General features: G+C 35.3%; 1 protein-coding gene across 2 annotated transcripts in view; it reads right to left on the minus strand.

Moving 5' to 3' along the window:
* Positions 1-14,669, minus strand: part of tle5 (TLE family member 5, transcriptional modulator) — a 40,783-nt gene that overhangs the window by 15,347 nt on the left and 10,767 nt on the right. For both annotated transcript variants that reach the window (XM_048183080.1, XM_048183079.1), the window contains exons 2-3: positions 10,192-10,280; positions 967-1,030 (exon numbers count right to left, since the gene is read on the minus strand). In XM_048183080.1, the coding sequence (XP_048039037.1) occupies positions 967-1,030; positions 10,192-10,280 (153 nt within the window). The remainder of the gene's footprint in view (positions 1-966; positions 1,031-10,191; positions 10,281-14,669) is intronic.

The raw sequence follows: 14,669 nt of genomic DNA on the forward strand, positions 1-14,669 counted from the left end.
TATTATTAAATTAATATTACAATTAATTTGCCCCACAACAATTTCATTAGTGCATCACAGCATAACCGACGCGCTGCGAGGATAATAAAAGATTAGCTCGATTAGCTTACTCCTCATTTAAAAAACAAATACAAATTTTGTCACTATGGGCCACAAGAGAAATATTAAGAAAATAAATTAGATTCATCTCTCATCATCTCTAAGAGAATATGCAGCATCAGATGCCAAAAGCTCTGTCAGTTTCTACTTGCAGTTTCTGTAGTGAATAATTGACTGGCGTTTGAGATGGAAATGGAAATATTTGCAACACTGCAACGGGGCATGTTTCTTTATCACCAATTGCTCACAAAATAATGGACAATGATTCACATTTTGTGTGCGTCATTGATAATAAAATTAGGCAAATTATTAAATAATTGTGTAAATAAACAAGTATGCAAATTAACAAGTAACAAGCAAACTTAAACTTGTTTGCTTAATTTCTGCAAATAATTTGCTGATGCAGGTACAAAAAGACTCTTGATTTTTTTTTCCCATACCCCTCCCAAATCGAGGACAAGCATAATATAAGAACCAAGCTGAAAGAATTAAAAATGTATAATATATGTATAATATATAAAAATGTATATATATATAAATAAAATAACATAATATAATAATATAAGAATCATAACATAACATAACATAACATAACATAACATAACATAACATAACATAACATAACATAACATAACATAACATAACATAACATAACATATAACATAACATAGTCTATGGTGCATGACGCCTCTGAGCGGACAGGAGGAACAGAATGTTAATAGAGTAGCAGAAAAGACAGTGTAGATGAAGACAGAGAATAAGACACAATGAAATCGGACGGGTAAGGGCTAGGTGAGTTTCTTGCAGATGTGAATATGTTCCGGCACATCTAGCCTCTGGAGAAGAGTGCGTTCTGTGCAGACTTACCATGATATAATGACGTTGCATTTCTGACTTCTCACTGGCCAGCTTGTCACATTCGAGCTTCAGACTGGAGAGAGGAAAAAAAATTACCGGTCAATAAAGAAAAAAAAAAAAAAAAAAAAAAAAAAAAAAAAACGGACACTAGACATATATTATGCAACAGTTCAGTTGAAGAGTTCAGACTGCTTCAGAGACATCAAGACATGGGCTTTTTCACATTCTTTTGGCATAGTCGGTAGATGGGGAGAGGAATTTGGTGCTAATAATAGTCCAAAAATGCTCTAAGGTAGCAATTTACTTTAGGAAAACCACACATGAAATGTCTCAATTATCTAATAGATATCCTGAGATATCACAACTATTTCTGTGTCAACCAATCAGGAAACTAGCCGATCAGAAAAGCTCTCTGTCAATTTTGGACATGTTGCGAATGTGATTTTAATAAAAAGCTACCCATTTTATGTACGTGTCTGTAGGGTTGCAAAATTTGAAAAAAAAAAAAAAAAAAAAATGTGATTATCAATTTCTCTATAAAATGATGAGCTGCTTTATAGTAAAATAAAAAAGTGCCACATTTCACTATGAAACAAAGCATTTGTTTATTTCATTAAATTGCAGTCTTTGCGATGTGATAATTGCACAAGGCCATAATCGCAATTTTAGTTTTATTTCAATTACTCATGCAGTCCTAGAAATCTGTCAATAAGCGTGATAAATCAATTTTATTACAGCATGTGTGCAAATTTCCCAAAAAAGTAAAATGTAAAGTAATATAATGTAAAGTATCTCATATCATACAATCTAATTTTTTTTTTTTTTTTTTGTTATGTCTTGTGCGTAGGGTCCCAAATCAGCCACATATAAGAACTGCTAAATTGGGGGAAAATAAATAAATAAATAAATAAATAAATAAATAATCAGAAAGACTCTCTGTCAGTCTATCATTTTGTATGTTCAGGTTTTTAGATTGATGATTTTGGATGGCAGAGTTTGAAAAGATGGCCTGTGGTTTATTTGAACAAAACCAAAATGGTGGAAGTTAGTAAAATGGCTGAAATCATTTAAATGTAGTGGTGCGCGATATGGCAAAAGTATATTCTGATTTTTTTTTTCAGCAAGATCACGATTCACGATTTTATCACAATTCTTTTTCATATTGATTTTATTAAACAAATAATAGGATAAATACCATATGCAAATGAGATAAAGCTACAGTATTTAACAGTAGCATTCAAGAAAATGAATGTAAAAATGTGAAAACTACATCGACTTCAAAAATAATTAATTGATTCTTATTAATGTTACTGAAGTTAATCAGTGAAGAGCAGTAAGTGATTTTCTCTTTTCTCTGTTTTTTTTTTGGTTGTTTTTTCGATGATTAAAATTAATGACAAATCGCAGCAGGTACATTAGGCTGCTGTCACTTTAAGACCTCAAGCACAGATCTAATATGCAGACACATCAAATTTTCTTGTGCTCTCAGAAAAGTGTATGTCAGAACAGCTTTTGAATAAAATGTTTAACTGGCAAGGCTTTAAAGGTGCCCTAGAATTAAAACTTGAATTTATCTTGGCATAGTTAAATAACAAGAGTTCAGTACATGGAAATGACATACAGTGAGTCTCAAACTCCATTGTTTCCTCCTCCTTATATAAATCTCATTTGTTTAAAAGACCTCCGACGAACAGGCGAATCTCAACATAACACTGACTGTTACGTAACAGTCGGGATCATTAATATGTACGCCCCCAATATTTGCATATGCCAGCTCATGTTCAAGCATTAGACAAGGGCAGGACGTCTGGATCTGTGCACAGCTGAATCATCAGACTAGGTAAGCAAGCAAGGACAATAGCGAAAAATGGCAGATGGAGCAATAATAACTGACATGATCCATGATTACATGATATTTTTAGTGATTTTGTAAATTGTCTTTCTAAATGTTTCGTTAGCATGTTGCTAATGTACTGTTAAATGTGGTTAAAGTTACCATAATTTCTTACTGTATTCACGGAGACAAGACTGTCATTATTTTCATTTTTGAACACTTGCAGTCTGTATAATTCATAAACGCAACTTCATTCTTTATAAATCTCTCCAACAGTGTGTAATGTTAGCTTTAGCCACGGAGCACCATCAAACTCATTCAGAATCAAATGTAAACATCCAAATAAATACCATACTTACGCGATTAGACATGGTGCATGACGAACACTTTGTAAAGATCCATTTTGAGGGTTATATTAGCTGTGTGAACTTTGTTTATGCACTGTTTAAGGCAAATGCGAGCTCCGTGGGCGGGGAGCGTGAGCATTTAAAGGGGCAGCAGCCTAAATCGGCTCATATTTAATGATGCCCCAAAATAGGCAGTTAAAAAAAATTTATATAAAAAAAAGATCTATGGGGTATTTTGAGCTGAAACTTCAGACACATTCAGGGGACACCTTAGACTTATATTACATCTTTTAAAAATACATTCTACAGCACCTTTAAAACGCATGCAAAAAATAAACTCATGATTGCCTGCAATATCATGTGAGTGTAACCCTACCGCTGTGTTGCTAAACATGTGATGTAAATGTAAGTGAATGTACGTTTGTTGGGACAGAGGCGCCAAAACTGCAACTGACAGAATGTGCACTATAGCACAATACTACAATATTTCTTCAAAAGCAGATCGTAGAGACATTTTAATTGTCCACGATCAAAAAAACAAAAAAAAAAAGTAAAAATCACACACCCCTAACTTAATGTCAATTATTTATGTGTTAAATTGATTTATTGGATGCAAAATGTACATTTTGTTCAAAAAATACCTGATGCATTTTTATAACTGATTTTCATATATTTTTTATATCTTTTAGTTGTTACACTACTGAGGAGAAAAATGGCAGGAACTGGTTTCATCACACCATGCAAACTGGAATCGAACCAGTATTTCCCACAATCACCATGGCTCGATGTGTTGTCAGCATGTGCGCAAACCACAAGGCCATGATGAGACCCCTTTCAAGACACATTATTTAATTTATTCCCAAAGAAAACCAATTAAATAGTAATTCCATATGGAAAAAAGTGGGAATGGAAAAGTATCCGGCAAAAGCAAGCCAAGAGAAAGCATCCGATCTTGTATAAACTGACAAAGTGACACGACATACTAAAGGTTTTTGTTTCGTTGGTGTATGACAAGCATTCTGTCTCCTCATACCTCTCCAGTCTGCTGCTTCCACTTATCCCAAAAAAGGGGGAAAAAAACTGGGCTGTTATGACTGTGTAACATATATTGGGGGTTGTCATGGTGACCATCCTCCCTGCTGCCAGGCTACCTGTGATTGGCCATGCCAGCCACTGATTGGCCGAGACCTCCTGAAGGTTCCAAAGATGCTCTCGGAGAAAAAAAAAAAGACGCCAAAAAACGACACATTGATGGAGTTTTATTGCCGTTTCTTTCCGCCTCCAAATCGCTCCTGCTGTCATCCTTATTTTGATTTATGTATTCCCTGATCTATTTATGCATTTGTAGAAGGGAGCGACAGCTCGGCGAGGCTCTAGGGACCGCCTGCAGAACATTTCCTTTAAAAGGCTGAACGCAGCACCAAAAAAGCCCTTGTCTTTTGAATCTCAATTGAAGTCAATGGCGGCGAATCCATGCTCTGAATACACATACAAAAACGTAGGGCCTATTCTTCTGTGAACCAGGGTTAAATGAGGGTTTGCTCGTTGTCATGGGAATAGGGAGGGAAAGACATGTTGCCTTAAAGATGGGACAGTAGCCACATCTTTGTGTCTTTAAAGAGTCTTCTGTCTCCATTTACAGAAGTCAAAGCATCAGACTGATCGGATCACAGTAGCCGCTCCGTGTTAATCGGCATGGGAATGAGGCACTAGGGGAAGCTTGTTAGAAGTGATAAAAAAAATGCGCCTGCTAATAGTGAATTTAGTCACACCGCTTTGTAGAGGACCGCCTTAAAGAAACGGTTAAAAAAAAAGGTTGTTTCAAACCCGTAGGGCTTTCTTTCTGCTGTGGAACACAAAATGAGAAATTTTGATAATGTTCTGGTAGTTCTTTTCTACTGTAATCTGATTCAAGAACAAACAACTCCTATGAACTGGTTCTTTTAAGGAACAGGTGATTCCTTCACAGAGTAAACTCACTGAATCAACTGAATTAACATCTGACTCATTCACACACACAAGTCATTACTTTTTGACTCCGTTGCTCTATTCTGCTATAGGTGTATTCAAGAACAATGACTCTTATTCTTTTAACAAATAGATTGACTTATAAGTTATGGGTTTGAATCAACTCACTGAATCAATCAGAGAAGTTATTGAATAGGCCTTTATTAGACTTCTACATTCGAAAAGCAGAAGCTTCAAAGAGTAGGGTAAAATAATTTACACAGTCGCCTGTATCAATGGATTTTTATGATTTATTGATGTACAGTTCAGCACAGAAACTTCATCTATGACCTTGTTTTTGGGTGATTGGATCACAAGTGGATGACTCTAAATACAGGTGTAAACGGGATCTAAAACATATTGAGCTTTTCCACATTCAACCACTTCCAGAGGTAGTCGAAAACACATTCGACCAGATTGTTTCGTAGTGTGTAGACACTCATCTGATTGAATGTGTTCGAATAGCCACTAAAGACCACCTACTGAACATTATGGGAAGCGTGCAAGCCAAACGGGATTTAAACTTTGTTGGCTGTTGACCCAAGTTTGGTTTGAAGATGAGAAACATACTAAGCACAATGTTCTCTCACCATTCCTGATTTCTAACACGCACTCACAGCGTTCAGCATCATCTTGCGTCTGTCAGAGCAGAAATTAAATGCGTGAGCTTATTTCATACATTAGATTGAAAGACTTGAAAAAAAACATACATTTACCCGCCAATAAACCTGAAAGAAATAAGGACAGAAGTGGTTGAAAGTACACAAATGAGGCAGATTTAAAAAACAGGTATGCGTTTCCCTCATCTACTTGTGATCCAGTTGACCAAAACACATCTTAAAACCAGGTGTAAACAAGGCCTAAATACACCAACCTCAGTTTACAATCATTAATCTGGTACGATGAAACAAAAAACATGGTGTCTTGTGTAAGCTCTGTGTATGCAGACTCTAGAAACAGCGTAACAAGCTGTTCTTCTCTTTGAATAAAGTGTCATAAATGAGTGTCCTGTCCTTCTGAAATTCTCTTTTCACTTATTGTCTGTGAAGTGGAGCAGGATAACATCCCATCAGTCCTCATACTCTCATCCACAGACGATTGGTTTTGGGCTCGGGAAAAGACGCTTTTTCAGCTTGATAAATACAAGCAGCACGACTCAACGGTTCATGTGCTTGTCGTCATCTATTTAGGACCCGAAATAGATAAATATTAAGTCTGCTTTTTAAAACAAAGAAAAGGAGGATGGTTAGTGTATGCAACAACAGCGGGAAACTCCGTATATTCGTGCAGTGCTCATGTCAAAAGATTGAATCTGACCAGAAGCTTCTGACGTATAAATGCGCACATAAACCCGATCACTTTGTTTAGCGTTCATGTAAAGACTACATTCAGATTCATCAATCGGAACGAATTCATTCAGATTGAAGGAAAAAGTGTCCATGAAAAAGTAGCTACTGATTCCATGTTAAGTACTTATAATTAGATTATATTACATTTTAAAATACTTGTAAACAGACTACAGTTACTTTTTTTATTGATTACATGTTATTCTTACAACAGTAGTAATTCATTGATTTTCCCTACTACTACTTTTTTATCTTTAAAATTTTCCTTTCTAAAAAAAAAAAAAAAAACGCCAACTGCTTTTATATATTCAGATGGTCTTCCAGGTTTGTGGAATTGCACACAGAGACCAGCCACTAGTCATGTGACTATCACTGAAAACAAAGACGCACATCATTTGACCACTGGATTTACAGAAATCACTTCACTTTTAAGAAATGTTTTCTTAACATTGCATATCTAATCAGCTCCTGAAAAAATAAAATAATAATTGTGTTTATCACTCAGTGAGTCATTTAAGCACGTATTTGGAAGACTTTTGTTTTTCAAACACATTAAAATGTACAAATTCACACGTCATTTCACATTTACATGCAATGCAAGAATTCCTTCCGTTTTTGTCAACTGAATCTCTTTGACCAAATATATTTACTTGAAGTTCCCCTTGAGATTTTACATTAATAAGTTGGGTCACTAATAAAATTAAGTTCACGGTTCTCTGATGTTGGTTAATGGTCACATGACATGCATACGGAAGAGGATTAGGGCCAAGCAATAATAAAAAAATAAAACCATCTCAAGATTAAAGTTGTTAAATTTCGAGAAAAAACTCGTTAAATTTCGAGAAAAAAGTCGAAATAAAATGTTGAGAATAAACTCGTTAAATTACGAGAAAAAAACTCGTTCAATTTCGAGAAAAAAGTCGAAATAAAATGTTGAGAATAAACTCGTTAAATTACGAGAAAAAAACTCGTTCAATTTCGAGAAGAAAGTCAAGATAAAATGTTGAGAATAAAGTCATTAAATTACGAGAAAAAAACTCGTTCAATTTCGAGAAAAAAGTCGAGATAAAATGTTGAGAATCAACTTGTTAAATTACGAGAAAAAAGTTGTTAAATTACAAGAACAAATTCGTTAAATTATGAGAAAAAAGTCGTTACATTTTGAGAAAAAAGTCGAAAAAATGTTGAGAATAAACAAATTACGAGAAAAAACTCGTTAAATTTCAAGAAAAAAGTCGAGATAAAATGTTGAGAATAAAGTCATTAAATTATGAGAAAAAAGTCATTAGATTATAAGAACAAATTCGTTAAATTATGAGAAAAAAAGTAAAATTTCAAGAAAAAAAGTCGAGATAAAATTTTGAGAATAAAGTCATTAAATTACGAGAAAAAAGTCATTAAAATTATGAGAACAAATTCGTTAAATTATGAGAAAAAAAGTCGTAAAATTTCAAGAAAAAAAGTCGAGATAAAATGTTGAGAATAAAGTCATTAAATTACGAGAAAAAAGTCATTAAAATTATGAGAACAAATTCGTTAATTTTTTCTTAAAATTTAACGAGTTTTTTCTCGTAATTTAATGAGTTTATTCTCAACATTTTATTTCGACTTTTTTCTCGAAATTTAACAACTTTAATCTCGAGATGGTTTTATTTTTTTTATTATTGCTTGGCCCTAATCCTCTTCCGTACATGCAGGTTAACAAATACATTTTTAAATCATATTTTGTAAGAGTTTATTTTGATTGTTTTTTTTTTAATGATTTTTATGATTTAATTACTTAATAGCTTTTCATAACATTCACAAAACCCAGTCTGAGAAACCCTGACATAATGTAGTATTTAATGCACAATGTTGTTGATGACAAAGAACGGAAAATATTTCTTTCTCTTTGTATATCAATATGGTACAAGACTATCATATTCAAATCAATGTGATGAACGAGATAGGTCAAAAGTAATCTAAAAGTAATCAAAAAGTAGTCTGATTATATTACCTTAAATGTGTAATGTAATGGATTACCTAACTACACTGCCTCCAGGTTTGAGTGTAATGATTTTGGCTACATTATATTGTAGCCAAAAATTGGAGAATATTCATAATAATCATGCTGCAACAATAAAAACAACAACATTTAAAAAAAAAAAATGAAATCAGTGTATTCCGATTATTCCTCTGACAGTAACTCGAGCAGTATGCAGCTCCTCATTTATCTCATGACTATTGCAACACCGGCAGCACTGACAATTGCCTCGCTCAGATAATGCTGCACATTAAAATGGAAGATTATACAAATGGTAGGGTATCATGGTAAGGCTAAATAAACCGTTTCAACTAAGTGTATTGTAATTGTCTTGCCAAAACTGGCGATCGTCCATTGACAATAATGAAGGCAGAAATCTGATTACGCTACTAAATCAGAGCCGGGTGTGACAACATGGAGAATGCGATAAAGGCCTGTTGACATCTGACTCACTAAATCACAAGTCATTATTTTTCAACTTTCCATGTGCTGGTTGCTCTTTTCTACTATAGTCGGATTAAAGAACAAATGACTCCTATGAACGGTTCTTTTAATGAATAGAACAACTTTGGGTCTGAATCAATCAGGCGATCACCTCACAGAATGAACTCAATGAATCAATCAGAGCAGTTGACTACATCTGACTACTTTCTGACTCATCGACTGTAGTCTGATTCAACAACAAATGACTCTTATAAACAAATTCTTTTAATGAATTGCACAAGATGACTTATGGGTCTGAATCTATCTGCTGATTCCTTCACAGAATGAACTCCCAGAATCAGTCAGAACAGTTACTGAATTAACATCTGATTCACTCACCGACTCACGAGTCATTGTATTTGCATTGTAATTGCATCGAAAGCTTCAAAAAGGACGCAAAAGCACCTGTTTTATGATACTTTAAAGGTCCATACAGCTTGAACGTTAAAGGGTTAGTTCACTCAAAAATGAAAATTATGTCATTTATTACTCACCCTCACATCGTTCTACACCCGTAAGAGCTTCGTTCATCTTCAGAACACAAATGAAGATGTTTTCGATGAAATCCGATGGCTCAATGAGACCTCTATTGCCAGCAATGTCACTGAACCTCTCAAAATCCAGATAGGTACTGAAGACATCTAAAGAAATCGTTCGTCACTAGATATTGCTGAAAAGTCCTTATTTTATTTTTTGGTGCACAAAAAGTATTCTCGTCGCTTTATAATATTAAGGTAGAACCACTGTACTCACATAAACTGTTTCAAATATATCATTAGTACCTGTCTGGGTCTTGAGAGGTTCAGTGACATTGCTGGCAATAGAGGCCTCACTGAGCCATCGGATTTCATCAAAAATATCTTAATTTGTGTTCCGATGACGAACGAAGGTCTTAAATTCAATAATAATTTTCTCAATTACTAAAAAAAAAATGAAATAAAGCTTAAAAAAAAAAAAAAAAAAAAAAAAAAAAAAAAAAAAAATCACAAAAGCACATAATAAAATTACTAAAACTTAAAGCTGAAAACATAAAAATATAAGCTAATTCAAGGAATTAATAAAATAGTAATAAACTAACACTGCCACAGAAGAAAGAACATCACACAAGTTTGGAACGACACGCGAGTAAATGATGATTATTTTAATTTTTTAAGTGAGCCATTCCTTTAAGGTGTTGAAAATGTTGGTGGATACCTGTGGTATTGTGCTTGAAGGAACTGGAACTCGTCCTTGATGCGGTCGCACGAGTCTGACGTTGTGAACTTCAGCTGCTGCGATGAAGCCTGAAACGAAAGCAATTTATGGCGGTCAATCACATTATTCAGAAAGCGTGAGTCGCAGCATCATCTGGGCATCCAGGGGATGGACCACCGCAGCGGTTTCAATGCCAAGAACAGAAAATTCCAGCCAAAACAGATGCAGCTTTCTAAACAGGAAATTTTGTAATCAAGAGTGAATTCAAGTGTACTGTATAAAATGCAGCAAATAAAATCTCACAGGGCTTACTGCAACATTCACAACTCATAATTTAGAAGGCGTCAGTCATGTCTGGAGCTCGACATCACCCAAAGGTTTTTGAATTACATGTATTCGGCTTGCAGGTGAGCTTATTTCCCTTGAGTGGGGGCCACACCTGCAGGGAAAATGCAGATGTTATTGGAACCGTTTTGCACTTTTCAGGGTAGATTTTTCCTAGACTTGGAGATATGTTGGCGGGTTTCCCAATAAGCAACTGCCATACTCGAATTTTGATGAATGCAGGCCTTCCAGCTTTCAATGTAATTCTAGCAATGCTGGAAAAAAAAAATAAAAACCCAAGATGATCTCTGCTGTTACCAATGTTTCAGATTCTGGCTACCGAAAATGAAGTCAATGAGTCAAATGAATTTGAATCTTTGGTGAAAGACTCACTTACTGAACCACAAATCATTACTATTAGAGTCAAAACAAAGCAAATTTTTGCAAAACTTGAATTAAAGATAAAATGTTCTGTGGTCTAGGTGTATTAAGTTTCATTAAGACATAGGTCAAATGGACCATTTAATTTACCAATAATTATTTTTTTTGATAACTTTTTGCCAACACCATCCCTAGCTGGTGTGTGCCTATTTGGTAAAGATAGGGCCAATGGCCTAAGAGTTAGAAAAAGTACGTTTTTCAGAAAATTCAAAATGGCCGAATTTTTTATAGATAAGATACACAGAGTTAGGTTTAGGGAAAAAAAGGGGTAAAAATTTCTAGCCCTTAGGTTTCACCTTATTATAGCGCCACCTAGTGTCGGACAGGTGTGTGTCTGTGTACCTGAGTAGCGGTGTAAGATTAGAACAATTCTGCCAATTCTGGGGTCTCTACGATTTACAGTCTCTGACACCCATATACTTTTAGGGCAGAAAAATGAAGAAGAAAATAAGTAAAAACACAATGGAGTTCCGGCACCTTACCCTAATAATAGTAATTATTATGTTTTCATGTTTGATCTTATACAAGTAAAAAGGTGCAAAGTTAACAAAAGAGAACCAAATTCAAACACTAGTCATCCATCAACATGCTGGACTTGGTTGTGTTTTATTCGGCACTCTGATCTCTTCTGAACAATCCAGAAGCTAATTCGTCATGTTATTTTCCAAATTGCCAACCCATTCTTGACTCCTTTCGAGTGTTTGGTTTTTTCCGTTTCAAAAATCCTATGCCACTCTGCGGGTGAGATCTCGGCGGATGAAATTCTCAAAACCCACGGTACTAGCAGACCAACCTTTAACACAAACTGTGTACTTAGCCCGAGCGCTCTGTGCTCCACTGCATATGAAAGAGAGGCTTGTGTCAACAGCGAGCACTTAGTGCCCAAACAGTCAAACTTTTTCAGACGCCACTAACAGTAGTCCTCACATTTATGCATGACCGCGGGAGATACGGTTTCCTTGGGGAATGCTGGGGCTGATTGGGAAAGTTTTTGAGTCGATAGCCCCTGGAGGAGTGTTGGGGAGATCACGGGTGTTACGTATGCACAATACTCGCTTTCAACGGAGGCCACGCTGACCTGCTTGCCACACCATAACGTCATCTAGACGGTTTAAGCAGGCGCTGAACAGTTAGCTGTGTGCTAAGCAGAGAGAGGGCTTTAAAACGGTCATTAATACATTAATACAAGCATGCTGAAACAGAAAAAGTGCTTAAGAGTCCTAAAGAAATGAACAGCGAGCAGAATTATGGTTCTTTTTTATAATGATTGTGAACTTTGCTACTTTGACATTTAAGTGACGTGTTTATTCAAAGCAAATTCAAGTACACTTACAAAGTCAATCCTTTTATAGAGTAACCTAGGGTTAAATGCCTGGCCCAAGTGTGCAATGGTGATTCACATTTACACATACTTAGTGTTTTTAAATATTACATTTTAAGTTACTAAGTTTAATAAAACTCTTAAATGTAAGCTTCAGTAATTAAATAGCAAAATTAGTATTATGTTAAAAGTAACAATAGGATTATCATTAGCATTATTCAAGTAAAATTTCATTTTTTACATGTGAATTGAGCAAAAGAATCACAATTTATGATACCACTTGTCAGATTTTAGTGCTAATTTGAAATATGTTATTCAAACAAAACATTTCACACAGGAGATTCCTGTCTATTCCCATTAAAGTAGATATGATCTGTAGTTGTATAACTGGAAATGGGTTCTCGGAAATATTGCAAAAATAGCTACTGAGTGATCAGACTTTCTTTTAGGGTGCTTTCACACTAGCACTTTTGGTGCACACTCGAGTTCGATTGACATCAGAGTTTGGTTCGTTTGGATGATGTTGTGAAAGCTGTCTTTCGAACTCAGGTGCACACCCACGAACCGTATAAAACACTTAAAAATGGAGGTCTGGGGTACGGTTCATGTGAACTCCAGTACGGCTCGCTGCTGATGTGAATGCAGTCGTATTAAAAATTGTGGAAGTGAACCACTATTAATGACATATGCAAGCAGAGAGTTGTATATTTCATTTCTGCTCGCCTTCAGCGTTCTTTAGAGCATTTGCAGTACATTCGCAGCAGACAGACAAGTGTCGTCACGTACTGAAGCTTTGGAAACATTGAATTGATTTGGTTCGTGAATCGCACCTTATGGGCTTCAAACCTTCAACCTTTTGGTTAGCAGGACAAAAACTACTAAGCAACACCAGCCTTAATGAAGTGATGGAAACCTTCAAGGTTGCAAAGCTTAGTCTAATGATTTTAAGCTTTAGAGCAAATCCCATATTCACTTAAAAAAAAGAAAACCACGCACAGACGCACTCATGCAGCACAAGAGCCAAAATATGGGACAATCCCTAATTTGACTCTGCCTCTGTGCGCTTCTCCTTTGAGATGCAATTAAACCATTAAAAGGCTTTATACGCTGGTGGGCAAATTGTGAGTCTTCTGTGGCTAAATGGGATTCATCATTCCCGTAATTTACAGTTGTGCCTCCCACCCCACCGTTTAACAGAAAAAGAAATGTTCTAGAAAATTCTTTCAACTCTAATGTTGGCAGTTTTTTTCCCCATCCCAAGGGATTACATACAAAGACCCAGATGTAGTTATCTGAAGAGGAGAAGAGAGTCTTTTTATACTTGAGTTACAGTGAATGTGGTTCAGTGAAATGCCAGCAAACCAAGAGGCACTAGGACCACTATAGCCCAATCCTCACCCATAGTCTTCCTCTATCTGATGCTATGTTTGGAATAGCAAACTACTAATAGCATAGCACTATTTCTGCAGTACACAGTACGTGTACCACGCACAGTATACATATAAAACACTTAGTGGACTACTACATTAGTCAAAATGTGAGGTATACAACATGCTGTGTGGAATACTGCATCCCACAATGCAATGCAATCAACTTGAACTTCCATTTCTTGATATTAATTATTTGACCAAACAGGGTTAAAGACTCCAGACTAGTATAAGAGTCGTAGAGATGGAGGAAGGCCTTTAAATGAATGATTATTATAGTGATATTAGTGTATTTATTGCACCAAAAAGTCAACTTACCAATGATTAAGCATGATTTGACCCATAAACATACACTAAATAGTAAGGCATTCACTTATTTATCACTTTTTATTGAAAATTTGGTCTGATTCATGGAGGTACAGGTTTTAAATTCTTGCATATTATTTATTATTCATTTTTAAAAATCTTAATGTGACCATGGTAACCAGGGGTAAAAACTATGCATAAATCCCAATTACCATAGTGGGATGTAAATATGATTTCTATAAAACAAACTATGGTATTTGTATTCCCAAGAAATAAATGTATACCTTGAACACAAATGAAATCAAAAACACAAAAAGAACAAAAACTAAAACTAAAAGCAACAACAACAAAAAACAGTTTAAAAGGTTAGGGCTCTTAGATTTATGTACAGTTTGACTCGCTTAAGCATCGAGTCATTTGAGGTTCTGACAGGGGTTTGTATTGATTCTGGTTGTACTGGTTCCAGAGAAAATGACAGCACATAGGGCAACAAAACATTTTGTGGCATCAACAGGAAAGAGTTCTAAAATGCAACTATGCAATGTAAAAACTTGACGATTTAACAAGAACAAACTTCTTACTTGGTAATTAAAACCTGTATCCACATTAGACTTACACCGTGTCTACACTGAACACGAGCGGCGCAATGCGACGCGTCA

The sequence above is a fragment of the Megalobrama amblycephala genome, linkage group LG2 (genome assembly GCF_018812025.1).
Source record: "Megalobrama amblycephala isolate DHTTF-2021 linkage group LG2, ASM1881202v1, whole genome shotgun sequence".
NCBI classification, from domain to species: Eukaryota; Metazoa; Chordata; class Actinopteri; order Cypriniformes; family Xenocyprididae; genus Megalobrama; species Megalobrama amblycephala.